The following is a 21,592-nucleotide window of genomic DNA, read 5'->3' as shown; positions in this document are numbered from 1 at the left end:
TATTAATATAATATTATTTATTTATAAATATAATAGTAGTTATAAGTAAAATTATATTAAAAAATATTGATAAATAGTTTTACTCATAAACATTTTTTTTTTAAAAAAATATATATATTTTTTAAAATCCGTAAGATAATTTTAAAAAAATGAACTCATTTTTTCATTGATCAATAAACCATATTTCGTTGACCAACTAATTTTTTACCAAACAAATAAAAATTATTTTTAGTAAAACAAATGGAGCCTAAATATCATAATATTCCAAAAACAATAAAAATTAAAGCAATCCTTTAATTAATAGGGCCTATTTTTTTTTTTTTTTAAGGAAACAGGGCCTATTTGCTAGATACTGAGAATGTTTACCAATTTGGTTGGATATAATAATAATAATAATAATAATAATAATAATAATAGTAATAATAATAATAATAATAATGCAGAAATATGAGAGCTCAAAAGTCAAGCCATCAGCTTATGAATAATTGGACGAAAAATATTTTAAAATAATTTTGAGAAAGGGAAAAGGCTGCTCGTTTGTAATGAACTTGTTGCCCTTGAAATGCAGTTTCATATCTTTTTTTAATTTTCGTATATTGTTTTAATAACGAATTGCTTATAAGAATAGAATTATTTCGTCAAAAAATGTAAAATCTGCAAAAATGTATGCAGATTACAATACCAAGAAAAATAAATAAATAAATACACTAGAATACTGATAATGCTTAGACAAGTTTTATAGACGACATATAAGTATGTTACCGTGTTAATGCACAAAAATTTAAAGCTCAAAGGTTGGAATATCAGATGCGGAGGCTGTGGAGCCAAGGCTGGCCTGGTACAATAACCGAGCCAACAGATTCCTGAAAGGGTCTTTTTCTCTTTTCTCTTTCAAGAAAGCAAGGCATTTCTCAACCTCAGACTTGACATGTAAATACAGTTGCTGAGATTTCCCCTTGTCCCTTAGTTCCAACTTCATCCCTTCATAGAAGAATTCATTTTAAGTGAAGTCAATCGTCTTCTGTTGAGATTGTTCACTTTTGAAGAATAGTATTTATTAATATGACTCACGTACCTTCAGTTTCGATTGGCTTTCCAAAATAAAAGGAGAACCGGCCTGGAAATTTTGGTACCACCCATGGCGTATGCACATGTTGGTTTGCCACCTCTCCAGTTGCATCAGGCCTATCATCACAACATATTACAGAATACTCAATAGACAATAGGAGAAAAAGATATTGTAAAGGTACATATGGAGAATATGGACAACTATGAATACCCCAATTTCATTGACAGCTCTGTCATTTCTTCTATTTGAGTCCTTTGCCATGGAATCTTTACTGGGTCATTATAATCAAGAACTACCTAAAACTTCTCCGACCAGAACTTAATACGAAGAAAATGTGTGCGTACATCATCTTAAATTAGCAAGAAACTTGGGAAATAGTTCTTTGATAATTAGCTTGGCAAAATCATCCTCTCCGATAGCACCGAAAGGCACAATTTTGGCTCCAAATCTAGCTGCCATTCTGACAAACTCAGATTGTTCTGGCCAGAACAACTTGTATTCTTCACCCTGGTAAATTTTTTACACTTGAGTTTAATCCATGGTGCATGTATGTGGTAGGGAGGGTAAAGGATGCCTTGCATCAAATAGTAAAATCTACCCCTCAATTAATCTGAAAATTTTTCCGTCATTTTTGAGAATTTAGAAGAGAATAATCTGTCTGTCCCCTTCATTACCATCTTTAAATGCTTTCAATTCACTAATGGAACTTGAAAAATAAAAGTTCATGCTAGTTTTAAGCCTTTTATTTATTATTTTTTTTTATGAGAAGTCTGAATTAAATGATGCACACTGAATTGCTTTCAGATTCAGAATATAAAAGTTCAGATCAATACAAGTATAACCATAAATATTAAGGTCTTTACCTTCCTATGAAGAGCCTCACGCAAGCCACCAGGGTACGACAGGACATGAGACTTTGAAGACATGAGTCTGAGAAGTTAGTTGCTGAGACAGGAACTGCGCCCATTAGTCTAACTATATCAAACATTGATGGATCAGGGAACCTGCTGTCGTTAACTCTTATAAATATTGCTGGATGTGCCAGTGCTCGCAAAAGAATATCTCTCTCAATCATAAGTAGACCAATAAATGGAATAACTTCGATTGCCATGAACATGTGATAACCAACAAACAAGACTGGCCCTTCCGAAGCAATTCCAGCAAGACCTCTCACCACCTTTCCGTTCTCTAATGTTGAGAGCATCAGGGGGCTAGTTAAAGTCAGCATGCATCTGGGAGAAGCATAATTTTTGAGACAATGAATTTCAAAAACAACTTGGCTCCACACAACCTAATGACTGACAATAATTCCTATAATGAGCAAGTGTCAGCTTGAATTTTGCCCCAAAGACAAAGATTTAATGCAAGTACAACCGAGTGATTTTCTATTTGGGGAAGAGGGTAGAAGGGGTTGATCACTATATCTTCATTCTTCAATGTAGAATAATCTTTAATTCAGCTGTAATCACTAAACGACAGATGGATAATAGGATCCAGCCTCTTAGCTGAGTGATACGTTTACCTTTGTGATTCATATAGTTTTTTGAATTCAGAAGGTGTTGGTAGAATGTAATCTGTGCCGAAATCAAGCTGTTTTCCACGACGATAGAAGCTAGCACCCTTGATGCTCATTACCAAATCGAAACTATCCTCGTGCCAATTGGGAAAATCCACCACTCGGTTATCAAAATAAATAAAAGCTTCCCTTTGTTATCAGAATGAAACTTGCAGTCTGGTTGACCAATTAATGCCTACATAATAGCAGAGACCTACCAGAAGAGAAGACCGCTTTCAACAAACATACGAATCTCACATTTCGGCAGAGCATTCTGAAGTCTTTTACCTTCCTCTTGACTAGGCAGCAATTCATCTCGTCCACTATCAAGACAAGCATAGAGAATTTCATTTCAACAATTCATAAGGCATCATTGTACGCGCAGAATATTGAAAGGTAATTGATGCTAATGAAACTGAATATTGGAACATGCCAATGACTAACAACCTGCAAAGTATCAGTGTTTGAGCTTTTACAGCATGAAGGCATGAATTTGTGGATGAAGAAGCAGATTTCAATGGTTGTAGCTTCCATTGGAGTATTTCTTTAGGTAAGATATCTGCCAGAACCTGTCATTTGGATCATCAATATTCATTTTTACCCTTTTGATAAATTTGAAGCACATGAATGTAGAGTGAAAATTTATATGAAAGCATAATTAATCGCAATATGTGGCCATCTAATAAGATGGAAAGGTACAGTTAAAGATATCGAATGTGAAATGTGACACTGAAAGCGCAGCACATTAGATTGAGATGACAATGAATGAAAGTAGATGCAAGACGCCACGAAAAATGTTGACACAAATGTTCTAGGGATGGATCTTACCTGGAGGTAGGATGACATTGTAAATAGATCTTGTGGTAGCCCTCCAATAGTTTGTGGCAGAGAACCTCTTTTCAACAAATTATCCATCAGCAGCTTCAAAGGATCGCGTAAATGTATGTAGTGAATTAAAGTTCATTGACTATCTCAAAGATAACTGGATCATAATTTTCTAATAACGTTTAAGTTCTTAAGATGCTAATAGTTTGCCTATTTTCAACCTGTTAATAATATCATGTTCTCTCATGTCTAGTGGAAACAGATCCTTTGCAACTCAAAAGAGTAGAAGAACAGGTCAACACACCTTTCATTAAGCTCAGCATGTAAGGGAGATTAAGAGGAAAGTGATCAGGAATGATTTCGACTAAAAGGCATTAGAGGTTGAAGTTGTGACTTGCTGAAAGATGTAGCTGTAGGGGAAAAGAATAAAAAAAGAAAGAAAGAAATTCAGTCAAATACTATATGGAGTAAACAAAGCAACAAACTGAATTCTCATCTGCATTAGAAGCTAGCTTGCTTGGTGCTCAAGCAATTTACTCTAACCATTTTTAAAGGATAGCTCTGCCCATAGCACGGCTTAGAGCTGTTTCACCAAATGGAGTAAAAATTACAATAAAAACAACCAACCTACTTAGATTATTAAACCTGCTAACAAAACCTAAAGACATTGGTAATACTTTATACTACTGCACATTTGAATACTAAAGACTAATCTAAACTTATTTGTAAGGATTTTCTTACTATTGAAAAAAAAAATTGTGTTGTGTTTTGGAGCATTTTGTTAGTAATACATGGAATGTGCGGGCTTTGATTATGCTTATAATATTTTGTTGGGGAAAATGTCTGAAAATAATTTTAAGAAAGTGGAAAGTTGTTTTTAGCTGTGAACTTCTTTGTTTATGGCAATATATAGTTCTACATTTTTTATTTCTCTCTTATGGTCTTAATCAAGAGGATCTCTCAAAACCCATATTATTTTAATATGAAAAAGTTTTTGACAGACAATGATTAAAGTAAAGTACTGATTATTCTTATGAAGAAAAAGAAAACTGTGAAATTGAAGTTTACAAGAAATATATTGAATCAAAAGTGGTTGATCACTAGATTGCACTTGATTTCAAAAACCAATATATCCAGTGTAGCAGTTTTTTTTTTTTTTCCTTACCTATCCCCTCTCATCTTTCCACTTCAATGCTAAACTAGGGTAACTAAGTTTCATGACATAGTTTTTTTTTTTTTTTATGCATTTTCTATGAAGATCGTAGCATGTGGACCAATTGTCTGTTCCATTGTAAAGAATTGGGCTAAAGAGAACGTAATTTGGGCACAAAGAATATGGCAGCCAGGCAATCTAGCTGGTCATTTGGTTCCCAAGAAAAATGGACGGGCCCAAGTGTCGAAGGGATAACTAGGTATCAGATGTTATTAATCTTTTGGAGATGTGAGGGTTTGTTTTTTATCTTACGGATTTCATAATCCAAACTGATTAGGGCTTAATCTTATACTCAAATCTTCTATCAAAAGAGGGCTTAATTGATTATGTAATTAGCAGACATCTGACAAACATTAATAATACACGCCTTCCTCTTATGTATTACCTACTTCTGCCTTCTTCTCATTTATGTTTTTTTTACTGTTTTTGGTCTTTTGGTTGGGGTTGTAAATGATGGAATTGAAGTCCCTAGGTCTGGTTTTGTACAAAATGTGAAGATAAATTTGGACAGCAAGTTGATTTTATTGACCAAAGCTAAGGTATTGCCAATTTAGTATTTAGTAGTTACCATAGGTAAGGTAGTTGCAATGAGGTTGTTGTGCTTGAAATGTCAATATACTATGCACTGCAGTTGGGTTCTCAGCATGCAGCAAGCTGTAAATGCATGTTGAATTTTGAAGGGACCATTTACTCACTTCATTTCTCTTTCAATTGAAGATTGTCTTGCATGTACTTGGATACATGCAGGCCATACAAAAGGATGGGCATGGCATGGGATTTGTCTTCATTCAAGCCCTCAATCAAATTTTTTCCATGGCTTTGCATTCACTTTGTTAACTCATAAGTAAAATCACCCATTTATGATTCATCCCAAGGAAGAAAGAAATAAAATGATAGAATAAACTTGACAATTTCAAATACAAGACGATAGTTCGATATGAAAATAATATAAATAAAAAATATAAAATTAATATAATTTAAAATTTTTAACAAAAATCATAAATAAATTTAATAAATCAAAAAAATATATTTTATATTTTCATATCAATATATATCATGATATAATTTTTATATAAAATAAAACATAAATATATAAATTTTTAATATTTTATATGATATAAATACATGAATTGTCACAAGTAATAGTATTGGTGCAAAAAATTCTACACTATATACTAACTCTTTCCACCTGTCAATTGCTGCATTTTACGGTTTTTTTTTTTTTTGGATTTTAGGTAAGTTTCTATAATCACAAGAATGAGACTTGGCATCTACTTTCAATAACAAAAACAAAAAATACCCATAAAAAACCCTATACATGTTCCCTTCTTTCCTCAGGTAAGCAAGGAACAGCAGTTCCAGGATTGACAAATCACTTTCTGAATTACCAACTGGAATGCCCATTTTTATTGTGTTTTCTGCAGGTTGTTGGTTGGTCCAAGTCCTTTTCATTATTAACTTTTGTGTACAAGAAATAGCCCAAAACAAAATTTCCCCCTACAAGTAAAATATCCCATTGGAAAAACTCCACACCCCTTTCTAATTTTTTTCTTTTTATATTGTTTAAACAAATAATATTTGGTACTCCTCCTATAAGGCAATTTTTTGTTATACTTTGGGCTAGAAAGATTTAATTTAATGTACTTATTTTTAAATTAAAGTCTTCAATTTAGTTCCCTGACTGATATAAAGGCATAGACTCCTTTTCATAACTTCAGCTTCACAACTCACATAAACTTTCAATCCTACTAGATAATAATATCTATTTTGGAGTTTTAGATAAAATTTATGTGAAAATTTTTCTGTGAAATTTGTAATTTTTTAAAATAATATAGTAATTTTTTAAAATAATATAGTAAAATTTTAATAAAAAATCTAAATGGATAGGTTAATAAAATTTAATGTAAAAATTAATAATATATAAAATATTATTTATAATTTAAATTTGATTAATATTTATTTAATAATAAAAATTTTGTCAATATTTTTATTAAAAATATTTATTTAAAAAATATATCAAAATTTATTAATTTCTTTTAATTTTATATATTTGATTTATGTAAAGAAATTTTTAGAACTATTGATTTTAATTTTTATTTAATATTTTTACTGCAGAACTTAGTACCTTCACAAATTTTCGTCTTTTTAAGTCTTTCGCTTTGGTTAGGTGTTGATCCTCCTCCAACTCTTCTTCTTAGTTTATTAAATAGCGCATCTCATTCTCCTCTGTCTCTAACTGAAACTTGTTCCTTTTTTTTTCTAGCCCAGCTTTTCCTTCTTTCTTCCTGTCCGTCCAGTCGTTTTCTACGTTTTCTTGGCAAAACAAGGGTCTGTAAATGGCACCTGAGATTGCCAGAGATAAAGTTTCATTTATGCTTCAAGCCAAATCTCTGTGCTTTCCAGTGTCAAACACCTCAAAAAGAAGTTTCTTTATGGCTCAAATCATGCTCAGGATTTTTGCTGCTGCTTTCACATTGACTGCAATCTGTGTTATGGCCACAAGCTCCCAATCCATTACTCTACTTGGCGTCACTATTAAAGCTCACTATAGCTACTCATCTGCTATGAGGTACACACTAGTTTAACAATAGACACTACTTTGAGTTTTTTTTTTTGGTCTTTCATTTGTTTTTTCTTGGATGGCTTAGCAATCAGAGTAATCCCATTTTCTTTTCGTCTTATTACAGGTTTTTACTTGTGACAGATGCTACTGTATGCTCCTTCTCTCTACTTTCAGTGATCTTTGTTTACCGTTTGAGCCTGTCACGATCAAATCTCAAGAATTGCTTCTATCTTTTTTTGCACGATATGGTAAGCAAATTGTTGGTTTATGATTGAAGCGATCAAAATTATGTGTCCTCTTGAAGACCATCAGAAACCAAGGACTATCTCACCTTTGTAAGATACAATAATTCAGGAAAACTCTCCAATTTTGAGTTGATGGTCATGTTTGAACCAAGAAAAGAATGAAGGGGTTTAATGTAAAACTGTCAATGGTCAGTCAGATTTTACTAGTATTAATTTATCTTTCTTTAACAAATTAGTGTACTGCAGGTAATTATGGTGTTGGCAATATCTGGATGCGCGGCGGCAACGGCAGTGGGTTATATCAGTAAATATGGAGAAGAAAAGATGGGTTGGATGGCTATTTGTAATCGTGTAGGGAAGTTTTGCAATCGAATGATGATATCCATGGTGTTATCTTACTTGGCTTTCTTTTCCTACCTTGCTCTTGCTGTTATGTCTAGCAACAAAGTCATGTATCAAGCCAATGAATGAGTACCAAGACAGTGAAAGGCAAGCGGGTCCTTGAGGATTAGAAACGAACACAATTTGGTATCATCAAAGAGAGCTGCTTCTTCAACTCAGGTCTTGAAATTTTCCATCTATTTCTTTCTCTTTTAGGGGTTAGATGCTGTTTCTTTAGAAATTACAGTGCTGGTAGGAATTATAATGTATATTTTGTAATTGAATTTAGTACTTTATGTTTTATTATATTCAGATTAGAATTTCTAAAATTTGCATACTGAGACAACTTTAGCAATGGAATGCAGCAAGAGCTAGCTTGGACTGCTTTAGGCTGCTTGTTATCCTAAGTAATTTTGGAACTTTTGTACTCACTCTCGGCTTCAAACCTCTTATGGCTGAAACTTTAAGCTGTCCATTCAATATTATAGCTGTAAAATTTTAGGAAGAAATCAAAAGCCTTTATGTTTAACTAACGAGTTCAACTGATTCTTATTACTGTGAGCCATCATTATCCAATTTCCTCATAAAAGTGCCTTAGTAGCATTCAATTGTTTGCTTGGGACAGATATTAAAGAACAAAAACATGCTAATTCTGTTGATCTTAACCCTCTGGTTTATATAGTTCACCAGCAAGTCTTAACATCAATGGGGCCGCCACCAAACCGATGCTAATGATCAATATGAAAGTAACACTTAACAATCATAATTGTTTGTGATTATCTGTCTTACTATAAAGTTAAGCTTGTGTAAGAATGTTAAGTAGTTAACTAGTTTTGCATGCTATGATAAACATATAATTATGAGAAGACTGTAAAATTCTTTCATTTTGTTTCAATCTCATCCTCAGTCTTTGAGATGCTGTTTTAGGGACTGGCTTCGGTTTTCCCACTTTTCAGAATCCCACGCTGGATCAATTCCAGGTAATTCATAGTCGTCAGCTCTCAGTGACAGTTGGAAATCTGGTAGGTCAGGTAATGATTGGAGAGCCCTGCTTCGCCACCAATATTAAAAGTTTAACATAAATCCCTAATGATTTATTGACAAAAATAAATGAAACTCCAAGTTGCAGAATTGCACTAGTGAGAAAGTGCTTACTTTTCTTGTTTTAAGAGGTAGCCATACATCTGAGATTTCCTTGATGCAACTTCAGGTATTTTCTGATGTAAATGCTTCATGGCTCCCCAAAGTGGAGGAGCCCTTTTCCCCCAAAAGATAAAAGAAGAGATATAAGATTGACCAGATATTTACCATAACAACTATGGATCTTCCTGTCCTAGGATTGAAACCAACCTGGTTACTGGAGCTGCAAGGCAAAAGCTTATGCAGGCTTTCTTGCTCTCTACAAGTAGTTCTTGTGCAGCAAGAAAACGGCATACAGCACTAATATGACAGGTCGGTTCATTACCCTTGTCGAGAACCAGACCGTGGCAGTAGTAAGCGGCAGCCTGAAGATAAAACTACATAAAATTAGATTCCTTTACAAAATTGAGTGAACGCTGGGATGAGAATGTTTTGGTATTGGAGTTTGCAATCGATTGTGCTCAAAACCTTTGCTTCAAGAAATTTCCATTTGATGAACCACATATGTTTCTTTCCATATCCATGGTTTAAGTCACATCCAGATAGGCATTGATTAGCCTGATTAGACCAGGAAAAAAAAATCAAAACCATGAGAAAGAAAACCAATTATCATAAAGGTTAATAAGGAGACAGAACAGGCAATCCAGTTCAAATATGATAATCTATTAGTTGCATCAACTTAAGCAATGAAAAATGTCTATGAAATGGCCGAAATCTGAATTCATACAAGCAATTGAGTGATGCACAGAAGTATGACAATCTCAAAGGTTCTCAAAAGAAAAATTAGAAATAACAACAAACCTGACTGTAATAGATAAGCTGTTCACAGGCCAACCTCCTCTTCACTGATAATGTGTCTTTTGACTTTCAACAGCTAAACCAACCTGTATTTCGGTTCCCTGAATCAAGATCTATTTCCATGAATGTATCAGGAAATCAATGGATGATAGTTTAGCGGGCTAAAAAAGTGTTATTTGTGAATAAACCATAACATAAAATTGACCATTGCATGGATGTTTCATTCCCATTTTTGAACAACTTGTTTATTTCTAGAAAGTCCTATGCCGGTTTATGACATGCCAGTCTATTTGCATAATCACATTGTACATACGATGCCAATAGATGGTTTAAAAGTTTTGGCAGATATTAAGACTTAATGATTGCAAATGGCTAATGCAGCTTAGTAACTTATGACAAACGCGGCTCAATAAATTTCATTCATCTTTTATTTTAAGCATCAGTCAGTGTTCTATGTTTAGTCTGTCAGCAATTAAAAGATTCCAACTTTTTCCAGAGACCTCAGTAATCAATATCTGGCCTAATGCTTGAATGGAAATAGCCTCTAGTACACCATCCTGCAAATCTTTTGACAAATTTTTTATGGGAATATTGATAACATATTAATAAGAGGCTTGAAATTTTGAAGTATGTAAAGAATATTTTGAAGAGCTGTAACTTTGTACTTACTTGATTTCTGCTGGTATGCGATCAAGTACACTCCGGTGACAAAATTCTAGGTACCTTGCTGCGTTAAGCAACAAATCAACAGCATCCCTCTTACAATCTGGTGATGATTATTGTAGATGATTGTCAGAGATTAGACAAGGGTCAAGTAATCATGGTTGAAATTGCCAAATTGGCTCCGTAAAAGAGGTCATATCAGTGAGAAAAATAAGCCTGTAGATACGACCCTAAAGCCAGAGCCAGAATAATCCTTGGGGATCATAAGTGTATCAGCCTCAAATAAGGTGAGCATAGCCATCATGTGAACAACAGATAAAAATTCAAACCAGGCATTTGCTTCACAAGTCTCCTGCATATTTCAGACTCAATTACAATTCAGAAGACCTTAAATATCAAGGATAAAAATATAGAATAAACCATAATAGATTCCTGCTAATCTCACTTGTCATCCATCTTCTAAATTTTTCCACTTGAATTCCACCAAGTCCTCAAGACCATGTTCTGTAATACACGCACGTTAGTTATTCCTCACTGGAAGATGGACAAACATAGGACATAAAGGGAGAGGGAGACAGCAGCAGATTCTGAAACCTTTCTTAGTAAGTCCAATTAGAATTGACAAGTACTCCTCCAGTGCCTGCCGCAGTTCAGTGATAGCAGATCCACCTGCAACATCCACAATTCCACTTCAGATAAGAAGACTCATCATAATACATTGGCTACCACGAATAAGCTTATATGTCCTCCAGTTAAAGGATTTGTACTTTTTCGGGTCTCATAGCTTTAAATTTTCCAACATTTTCTCGCTGTCACAGGGTGTAAAGAGGAAAAGAAAAAAAATATGAAAAACAGAAGGATTATAAGGCCAGATCAGTGTACTTTGCAACCAATGCAATCCGATTCCTTAAACAAGATATCTATCCACAAGATCACGAGGAATCAGACCCCTGAGCGCTCTTTAAAGATCAAATTGTGCTGGAATTCTCATACAAGGAACAAATACCACCACTACTGGGATACTCAGCTACTTTTTCCTTACAAGTCCGTACATATAATAAGTGCACCCCATCTTTCTCCCCAGAGATTCCTTTAAAAAATAACATCCTACAAAATCATTCAAATTATCTCTATAAGTGTTCTAGTGGTGAAATTATGGTAATTCAGGAACATATAGACCTGAATAAGTAAGGACATAAAGAAGCACGAGCAAACATATATAACTGGGAGTTTCGACATATAATTAAAATAAGCATACATCAGATGTTTCCCTTTTCTTTGAAAAGCAGTTTATCTTGAAACTCAGTAATTTTTTTCTATTCCTTAATAGAATCTAGATTAGGAAGGGAAAGTCTTAACAAGAATGAAAGTAATAATGCTTACGGAAATGAAGTGTATTGTTAAAGCAGGTAGATTGAAAAGTTCAATAAATGAAATTGAACTTACGAAAACAACATCCAAAGTTATGAAAGAAATGGAAGAGAAATGAATCAAAGCAATTTATGTGTATAGGAGAGATCTTGAAGTAACTCACTGTGTACAGAGAGAGAGTGAAAGAGGAAAGAAGATTCGAAGTTGCAATGGAAAACCGATATCTCCATATCAAGAGATAGAGAGAAAAAGGTAAAATAATATGGGAATAGGAAGCTCAGGGACGGAGGCATGTCTCACATGGTTGAAACGTAGATGTCCTCATTGCATTGTTAAAAGAGCAAATTGAAGCTTCCCATACAAATATATATATATATATATATATATTTAGTTATTTCTTTGACCCAACTGGTTATATATTCCAAACAGAAAAATTCTAAGAAACATATCGCCACTATCCAATCTAAATCATACATATGTAATGTCCTTCACTTTTAAGTGTTTGCCGTGGAAGCAGTCAAGGACTCAAAGCTTATTGACAAATCCCTTATAGGATTATTTAAGATAGATTAGAATCTCTAATTTAAGATTTTTTTTTCCAGATAGGATTTGCGTGAAACTCGCATTGATCTGGTGTTGGGTCAACAAGTTAATACCATGAGCAAAATTACAGATCTCGCAATGCAAGGTGAAAGCCAATATTGCCGGGGTACATTTGTGTTAAACCCTTTGTATTCATAAATCCTAGCATTTTAATATGGCATTTACTGATTCCTATATATGTGAAAATTAAATCATGATTTGCATTTGCTTCTGGAACAAATAAAATATACGAGGTTCACAGTCAACAATATATACAAAAAAAAAAAAAATGGTAGCTCAGCAGTTGTCGAGGATCAGTTGTCAATTCCACCAGGGTTTATCATAGTTCTGCCACCACCCTGGATGCAGTATGTTACCAAAAATATCAAAATTACCACCTTCCCAGATGCACCATGTTACCCTGGTTAGAATACAGGCTGGTTCGTAGTTGAGAAATCCAGTTTTATCCAACATGGCAAAACAAGACATTTGTACCAACAGCATGAATAGGTGAAGTTACTTATATTTTACTCAACTACTAACCTGGGATTTTAAGGTCCATGGCTCCGAAGTTTACCTTGGTTTTTGCTTAAATCGATTTCCAAGGGCAACCTGTTGGGATTAGCACATAGATTCACTGGTTCCTAAATCAGCTGTTCTAGTGAGTTAAATCTTCATTGTGTAAAAGTGACAATTCTCTTCAAGATTATAGAAATATACAAGCAACTCAATTCCACCAGCAGCATCAATATTGCATTTGAAAAACTGGAATCATCGAAAGACTCTTGATTGGTTGTTGAACCCGAAAACGAAAAAGTAGTAGTGTTTCAAGTCTATAAATCATATTTGTTCTACAGAATTTATTTTCAGTGGTGATTAAAGAAATTGGTTAGAGCGTACTGATTTAAATTGTGATGCATCACCCGCCTCACTCTTCCATATAGGGCTTACAAAAACCTATAGAATGTTCTTTGCCAAAATACTGCACATTGAAGATCTCCCCACAAGTAGCTCCTTCTCTAGATTTTTTATACCTAATAACTAATAGGAGCATGCAAGCAAAAACTCTGTAATTCCATAGAGCTAATGAAATGAAAAAGTTGTGGCAATAGATATTTTTCCTTTTTGACATAGGGGGTAAAATATTCTTGTAGAACAAAAGGGAAGACATATTTACAGACAGGGATTAATAGAGAGGGAACATGTTATCCAATACCATCTGGAGCTTCACTTGTCTTCACAAAGCTACCTTTGAACCTCTTTCTAGTATCAGCCCTGGCCTTCCTTGACTCATAGCGTATTTGCTTGTTATATCTGCCCATGTTTACCACATCAATTAGAAAAAAAGGATAAAGATTTTTTTACTAAGAAAAGCTTAGTCATGGGAAAACAGAATAAAGAGAGTAAAAGATTTTATACCTTCTATGTTTCTTCTTCTCCTTGTAGCGTAACATGGCATTGCCTCTACTTTGTTCCAGCAATTCCATGTCAACCTTAGCTTTTGCCTCATTCATAGACTCACTACCAGCCAGAATATGACGCTCCATGGCCTGAAAATATTTGGTTCCTAAGCATTTTAGGGGTTCAACCACCTTGGAATCTGATGATGATCCCACTACTGGTACACTAGTACTTTCTTCAGTTGTTAGTATGTAGCTTGAGAATGGTTGACATATAATGAAGCACATGATAAGCATGGCAGAGTTGCAAGAGTAATAGGAAGGACAGGGTGACAAATGGAGGTCAACTCGGGAGAAATATCATCAACTTTTCTGCTTAGCTTGCCTGAAAGTTCATGTGCTGCCCTGCTTGCTTTCTTCAATGGCAGATGGCCTTCCACTCTGATTGAGTTTTGGATCAGAACCTCTTTGTAGGCTTCTTCAGGCCTAAAGTAGGAACTGTTAGATTAGGTAAAGGCTTAAATCCAACATCTTCGTAGGCTTCTTGAGGCCCACAGTTGGGTAATGTAAAGGCTTCAGTTGCATGGTTTTCAAACTGAACATTGGGTAATTGGGGAGAGTTTGACATGGGCTTATCTCTAGAATCCAGTCTGATGCACAAGTGTTAAGTCAAAGGCTTTTTATGTTATAAGTTCGATCATTTTAAGTCCTTGATTTTGTTGAAAACTTTGCAGATTATATACAATTGAATTTTTTTTAAAATAAATTTTAAAAATTTTCATAAACTATATGAACATTCAATCCTATTAACCTTTCATGTTTGTCTAAGGTTGAATTCCAGTGTGCTATCAGATCATATGAGTAATGACTGAAACAATTACCGGGCCATAAGGGGTGCAATGTTCATGAACTTGAGAAGAAGTATCTGCCAATTATCAATAAGGATAGTCGGAGATGCTTAAAGAAGGAAGAATAAATACTAAATGGCTTTGTGAACAGAGGAATGCATGCAAAAAGAAAGTCAATTAGAACAAAAGCTTTTGCTTAGTGCCAATGGCATTGACTTTTTTCTTTTTCTTTTTTTTTTTTTGGGGGGGGGGGGGGGGGTGTGGTTGGCTGGGGCATCTCAAATTGGACGTCTGTTGTCATTAGAATCATGTGCCCCATGGTATGAAGGATAGGAAAAGGTAGACATGAAATGGTATTGATCTGTGTTTTGGGGTTTCTATCAGCATTTAGAAAATGTCTTGGCCAATGTGCCTTTACTAGATTTTGTGCATGCTTCCTTTTTAAAGAAGTCAAAATCATCAATAATTTCAAAGCATTGAGAATTACAGAGGATTCACTAGAAAAAGAAGTGGTCACAAAGCCTCATACATTAATTAGATGGAATATGAGACAGAAGATGTATATCATAATATGAACCATACCATAGCTGTAAAAAGCCTGGTTAAACTTAAAGTAGTTAGAAAATATATTTTGGTAATATATATATACAACATTGATATGCATATCTAGATTATCCTACAACCACACTAGTCTTATATCTTTTCAAGGGGCTAAGATTAGCTGCAAGTTGCCTGGCCAGAGTGTCTGCAAGGTGAGCAGTGGCATGGCCAGAAACTTCAAGACATTTCCATAATCTTTGTGGAGAGTCTATCTGTGAAAACACGAGGTCCATACATTTGAAGCGAATATATTCAATTATAGGCAGCGAGAATTGCAGCAAGAAAACAGCACATTAAAAGAAAGCTTACGGATGAGTCAAATTGATGAGAGGGGATCAAAATTATGCGTGGCGATACGAATCTTATCTCTATTCTTAATTTCATTTGCTATAAATACAGACTTCAAAATGTTGTGTTGGCATCGCATTTGAGATTGAAATTCAAGAGAGGAAGAAAGGTCTAACATGAAGATAAGAGTTCTGTTTGGTAGCCAAGGATGACTTGCCTGCTCCTTCCAAGAGGTTTCAAATCAAATCTCTCGAAAACCCTTGTTGGGTCCAGGGCAGTCACCTTGGCTAACTTGACAGGCTCTTTTCCTTCATGCTAGGCCTTGTCTTTCTCCCCTTGTCAACGTACGTACGGCTAATCTAGAATTTGGATATATGGAGCGAAAGGAATCGAGGAAATGTTTGGAATCACAATGAAGCATGCATACGAGGAAGAGAGATCTTCCATGAAGATAAGAGTTCTGTTTGGTAGCCAAGGATGACTTGCCTGCTCCTTCCAAGAGGTTTTAAATCAAATCTCTGTAAACCTTTGTTGGGTCCCAAGCAGTCACCTTGGCTAACTTGACAGGCTCTTTTCTTTCATGCTAGGCCTTGTCTTCCCCCCCTTGTCAACGTACGTACGGCTAATCTAGAATTTGGATATATGGAGCGAAAGGAATCGAGGAAATGTTTGGGATCACAATGGAGCATGCATACGAGGAAGAGAGGTCTTCCATGAAGATAAGAGTTCTGTTTGGTAGCCAAGGATGACTTGCCTGCTCCTTCTAAGAGGTTTCAAATCAAATCTCTCTAAAACCCTTGTTGGGTCCCAGGCAGTCACCCTGGCTAACTTGACAGGCTCTTTTCTTTCATGCTAGGCCCTGTCTTCCTCCCCTTGTCAACGTATGTACGGGTAAGCTTGGATATATGGAGCGAAAGGAATCAAGGAAATGTTCGGGATCATAATGAAGCATGCATACGAGGAAGAGAAGTCTTCCATGACGATAAGAGTCTTGTTCGGTAGCCAAGGATGACTTGCCTGCACCTCACAAGAAGTTTCACCAAGGTTATAATTCTTCTTGGAAGCTAGCCCTGTTTGGCTCCCAGGCAATCATCCTTGGCTAAGCTAACAGGTTCTTCTCAGTCATGATAGACCTTTCTCTTCTTCCTTTGAACAAGTTAGTCGCGGAGCATGCAGGAAATTAATACCGAAACCATCATTTTTAGCAGCTAATATGTGTCAAGAATAATGTGCTTTAATTGATCACTTCATTTTAGATATACATTTGGGTTAATAGATGCTCGATCATATGTGAAATCTATAACAGTACTGGTGAGAAAAATGCGTGCATGGCTGATGAATTTATTGAGTCTTGCTTTTATGTTTGTTGTAAATGGAAGGAAAAGTTTTCCAGAATTTTGTTACAGATGAATACTGATAGAAAACACAGTGGCAGGTGATGAGCCACTCCTTGAGGATATGGCTAATGTCAGTATCTGATTTCTTGTCCGATGCCCAAATATATTGAATAGTAGCCGTTAGACATGGGAAATTAATTTTGAAAATGACATTTGTTTGTTTCTTCGAGGAAGAAGATTCTCAATTTCTCTATTGAACATGCATGGTTTTAATGGATGCTGGCTGGTTTAATCTTATCCTCTCGCTCTCATCTTTCTTCCGTGTATGTTTGCATTATAAAGGTTTTGCTTGCATGCATATCGAAACAAATTTTTTTTTTTTTTTTTGTACATAAAACAAGTTGTTTTTAAAGATAAGTCCAACTCCTATATAAAAATTCCCTTTGCTTGTGAATCAATTGATTTATTTGATCTCTTGTGAAACTTTATATTTCACATCTGTTAAAAAATGGGACAGAACCACAATGTTTATCTCTTTCCTGCTATTTCTTTTATTATTTATGTATTTTTTTTTTCTCAATTTTTAATTTGACAAATGGAGGATTTTCTTGTTCATATATAGTGACGGATGCAGAAATCTTATTTAGTGGGATTTAGTTCGAATATATTAAATTATAAAAAATTAATAACATAATAGTATTAAAAAAGTTAAAAATTTCATATTTAGATATAATTATTTTTAACAGAATTTTATTTTTTAAAAATGTTGTACAATAATTTTATTATTAATATTTTTGAACACATTTTTTTAATATACACAATTAAATTATCATTCAATTATTAATTTTTCATTCAATCATAAAAAAATTCAAAATATTTATTACTGAAAATATTTTTCTGCTATAACAATGATAAAATGATAAAATTAAAATACTAGCTTTAATAATAAATAAATTAGATCTATAAAAATTCTTTAAACTTTATTTAAAACAAACCTAATTGCAAAATTTTTTAGTCTCAGCAAGGACTTAAGCCTTCGTTAATCTTTTCTTTTCTTCTTGGTAAAAAAGTTTGATGAATTACAAAATACGTAAATTTCCAAAAATAAAATAAAAAATAATACTGCAGGAAAAGAGCAAAAGTGCAAAACCTTTTTTTTTTTATTTTAGGAAAAGGAAAAAGCTGGAAGTCAGTGGACACAAAAAGATGTCTTATATTTGTATGATATAAACTTTTAAAAATTTATATTTTTATATTATATATTATATAAAAATTATATATCATAACTTGTATTAATATAAAAATATAAATTTTTTTATTTTATTAAATTTATTTATAATTTTTATTAAACTTTCAAATTTAATTATTTTTATATTTTTATTTATATTATTTTTATACCATATTACCATATTATATTTAAAATTATAAGTGTGAGCGTCAAACCGATTAGCAAATCAACAGATTAGGATTTGTTTTTTAACAAAAAAAAAAAGAAAATTCAAAACGACGTCGGGGCATCTACCACTTCAACCAGATTTGCAGTCCCTGGTCAGCTCAATATTATGAACCCTACTCTCATCTGTTTATTCAACTCCTTAACCATTTCCATTTCTTATTGAAGAGAAGCTTCGGCTGAATCATGACGACGGTTTTAGGAAATCCACTAATCAAGGCATTGATTATTGTTTTCTTGGTATCAGCAGCCACCGCCACCAGCGACGCCCCCTTCATCGTCGCTCACAAGAAGGCATCACTGACCAGACTCAAATCCGGCGCCGAACGCGTCTCCGTTGCCATTGACATCTACAACCAAGGCTTCTCGTGCGTTTTTCTTTCCCTTTTTCTTCATTTTTTTTTCTAATTGTTTTAATCCAGATCTAGCTTTGATTTCTCCATCGAGGTGAAAAAATTCAAAATTTTGAGTATGAATTCGAGCTATCCTTATTCTCTTATGTAGCTTACGATGTCGTTTTGGGCTTTGCATGATAAGCAGCTGATTTGCATGTGAGAAAAGATTACATTTTTATGAACTTATTCAATTTAGAAAATATAAAGAGAAAATAAGTGGATTTAAAGCTAATTTAATTTATTTTTAGTTATTTGGATCTTAGAGAAACGAGATGAAATTGCAAATCTGATCATTACAAAAAATTTCATTCCTTTTTTTAACCTTCATGGCTAGAGAATTTTGCTACTATTTAATTTGGCATGCTTAAATTTTATTTAGAGTTATGATCTAACCCAGTTGACCATCAAATCTTAATTGGAGATTGATGTTATTAATATGATTCAATATAATGTTTGAATAATATTGCTGAAAATTTCAGAAACTTCTGCAGTGGTAATATGGACACATCTATTTTCCCCTTTTGCCATGTTCCTGTGAATTCACATATGAGTTTTTCTTTTTAGATTTCTCATGCATTTTGTGTTGTGGGGATATTATCTTACTTGAGGAACAATCTCTCTGATAAAAAAAAATCAGGACGGCATATGATGTGAATCTTGATGATTATAGCTGGCCCCTAGATTCCTTTGATATCGTCAGTGGTAACACTACACAGTCATGGGAGAGACTTGATGCGTGAGTACTGCCTTTCTGTAATTCTATTTAATCTGCTCTTTCTTGATTGAATTAATTAAATTTCAAAAACTTTATGATCTGTAGCGGTGGTCTTCTATCACATTCATTTGAATTAGAGGCCAAAAGACAGGGAATGTTCTATGGTGCCCCAGCAGTAATTACTTTCCGCATTCCCACAAAGGCTGCTTTACAGGTTCGAGATTCATAACAGTTCTATTTTTCCTCCCTCAAAATATAAAGGGAAAGAAAAATAAGGTGAACAAACTTTGATGGTCTACTTTGTTGTGAGTGTTTAGGAGGCATATTCAACTCCAATCTTGCCCTTAGATGTCCTTGCAGAAAGACCTCCGGAGAAGAAGTTTGAGCGGGTAAGTTTTGTTTGGAATAGCAATAAACAATGAGTCAAGTTATTCAACATCATTTTCCCTTTTCTCAGATTACTAAAGCCTTTTTGGTTTTGTTTTTTGTGGAACTTGCTCTGGTCGTGACAAAACATTGAAGGCTAAGGTATGAGTTGTTATTATATTTGTTAAAATAATCATGTTTCTATGATCTGAATGGACAAGAAATGACATGCATGTGCCAGATTTGGTTCTGGAATAGATAATATGCATCCCAATGTTTGGAATAGCCTTTCTCTTTGGGTAAATTTATAGTGGTTTAGTGTTGCCTCTTGCATTAATGGATTCTTGATGACCCTTCTAGTTCTTAGCTTTCTCTCATAGTTAGATTTACAGAGTCCATAAACTACTTCCTATCCTTGAAATTAATATAGACCTTCCGTGTCTGCAGAGGTTGCTGGCTAAGCATGGTTCCCAAGTCTCTGTGATCTTGATTGTGGTTCTGTTCATCTACCTGATCATTACCCCATCAAAATCCAGTGCTGCAAAAGCGAGCAAGAAGAAGCACTAAGTATTGTAGCTGTGTATTGAAAAAGCAAATCAATAATAGCCTGACTCCACTTAATGCACGAGCCATTCTTTCTGTCTGCAGTTAAATTAGGGCTTTCCTTTTTTTTTAAAACATTTTTTGTTAGGATTTTTTAAGTAGAAGATTGTTAAATGAGTTTATTGCAAGATGAATCAACTGACTCCTACTTCCTAGGCCTAGACTTGATTGAAGCCGGTAATGCAAGAAGTGGAAGAACTGATCATGGAGTGAAGTTTTGAAATTTATTACTTACTATTATTTATATTTTTCATTTAATGCTGTGACCGGTGAAATATATACTGCATTTGATGAAATGATTCATATTCATGTTAGGAATGAGATTTCCAAAAATATATACTGAGAGATGTCTTTTTGGAAATCTTTAGACTTTGACTGGCCTTTTGAAGCTTATTATATTTATATCCTTGAAATGATAGCATGAAGAAGAGCCCCTATGGGCTGTAGAATTTAAATCGCAATGTAGGCTTTTTCTTTTGTTGCTTTGCCCTCATATATATATATATATATATATATATATGTATATGATAAATGACAGTAGTCCAACATACGAGATAGATAGCAGTAGTCCAATGTGAAGTATTCCAATCGCAATTGATTACCAACCGTGTAACCTTTTTAATTTTAGTCCTTATTTATTTTTTATGTAACAGAAAAAGTGAGACTAAACTTTTTTAATTGCTTGATGGCCAAATAAAAAAAAAAAAAACTCATTTAATTTCTTATTAAAGTGATAAAAGGATTTAACTTTGTTAAAAACAAATAGTTTTCATTACCATTTCATTTCATTGATGCCATATGCTATTGAGTGAATGGTGTAGCTTGAGAAAACACATATCTCCTTTCCTTTGCGAATTCTTTTCGTGACTTCTCCTCCATTCCTATCATTTTGTTCAAGTGAATTCACCTTAATTATTATAACTATTTGTATAATACATATAACTATCATTTAAGCATATAAACCAAATAATAACATATTTGGATTTTTATGTATTTGCATATTCTGACTAAAACTTTGTTAGTCTACCAATTTCGCTAATGCGGAGGAGTTTCCCTTTTTTTTTTAAGATAAACATCAATAAGGAAGACAAAGTCACAAAGATTCATTAAGTCGTTGTAGTATAGTGGTAAGTATTCCCGCCTGTCACGCGGGCGACCCGGGTTCGATCCCCGGCAACGGCG

The 21,592-nt window shown here is 34.0% G+C and overlaps 1 protein-coding gene, 1 long non-coding RNA gene, 1 other non-coding gene and 3 pseudogenes across 4 annotated transcripts; 4 read left to right on the top strand and 2 right to left on the bottom strand.

Annotated features, from left to right (window-relative positions):
• Positions 1-781: 781 nt before the first annotated feature.
• On the bottom strand, positions 782-3,539 carry LOC111317299 (phytyl ester synthase 2, chloroplastic-like; annotated as a pseudogene).
• A 3,289-nt stretch (positions 3,540-6,828) lies between these two features.
• Positions 6,829-8,380, top strand: LOC149511782 (CASP-like protein 1F3; annotated as a pseudogene). Its single transcript, XR_016333367.1, has 3 exons — positions 6,829-7,231; positions 7,350-7,473; positions 7,717-8,380. The product of XR_016333367.1 is annotated as a CASP-like protein 1F3 (transcript).
• Positions 8,381-8,782: 402 nt separating this feature from the next.
• Positions 8,783-11,558, bottom strand: LOC111315878 (uncharacterized; annotated as a pseudogene).
• A 3,396-nt stretch (positions 11,559-14,954) lies between these two features.
• Positions 14,955-17,131, top strand: LOC149511781 (uncharacterized). Its single transcript, XR_016333412.1, has 2 exons — positions 14,955-16,043; positions 16,129-17,131. It is a non-coding gene; the product is annotated as an uncharacterized LOC149511781 (long non-coding RNA).
• Positions 17,132-18,397: 1,266 nt separating this feature from the next.
• Positions 18,398-20,668, top strand: LOC111316516 (uncharacterized). Its single transcript, XM_022918466.2, has 6 exons — positions 18,398-18,699; positions 19,364-19,462; positions 19,547-19,655; positions 19,759-19,830; positions 19,964-19,969; positions 20,255-20,668. The coding sequence occupies exons 1-6, from the start codon at positions 18,518-18,520 to the stop codon at positions 20,372-20,374; spliced, it is 588 nt and encodes a 195-aa protein (XP_022774201.1). The 5' UTR covers positions 18,398-18,517; the 3' UTR covers positions 20,375-20,668.
• Positions 20,669-21,520: 852 nt separating this feature from the next.
• TRNAD-GUC (transfer RNA aspartic acid (anticodon GUC)) lies at positions 21,521-21,592 on the top strand. The gene has a single exon. It is a non-coding gene; the product is annotated as a tRNA-Asp (tRNA).

The sequence above is a fragment of the Durio zibethinus genome, chromosome 24, assembly GCF_047325235.1.
Source record: "Durio zibethinus cultivar Kanyao isolate XHJ-2024 chromosome 24, ASM4732523v1, whole genome shotgun sequence".
Lineage (NCBI taxonomy): Eukaryota > Viridiplantae > Streptophyta > Magnoliopsida > Malvales > Malvaceae > Durio > Durio zibethinus.
This window is presented reverse-complemented; position numbering and strand designations above follow the sequence as displayed.

Bases quoted from the DNA above. Each gene is read 5' to 3' on its own strand.
- LOC111316516 (XM_022918466.2), top strand. From the start codon at position 18,518: ATGACGACGGTTTTAGGAAATCCACTAATCAAGGCATTGATTATTGTT. The intron at 18,700-19,363 runs GTGCGTTTTTCT...AAAAAAAATCAG, and splicing joins ATCTACAACCAAGGCTTCTC to GACGGCATATGATGTGAATC. The intron at 19,463-19,546 runs GTGAGTACTGCC...TATGATCTGTAG, and splicing joins TCATGGGAGAGACTTGATGC to CGGTGGTCTTCTATCACATT.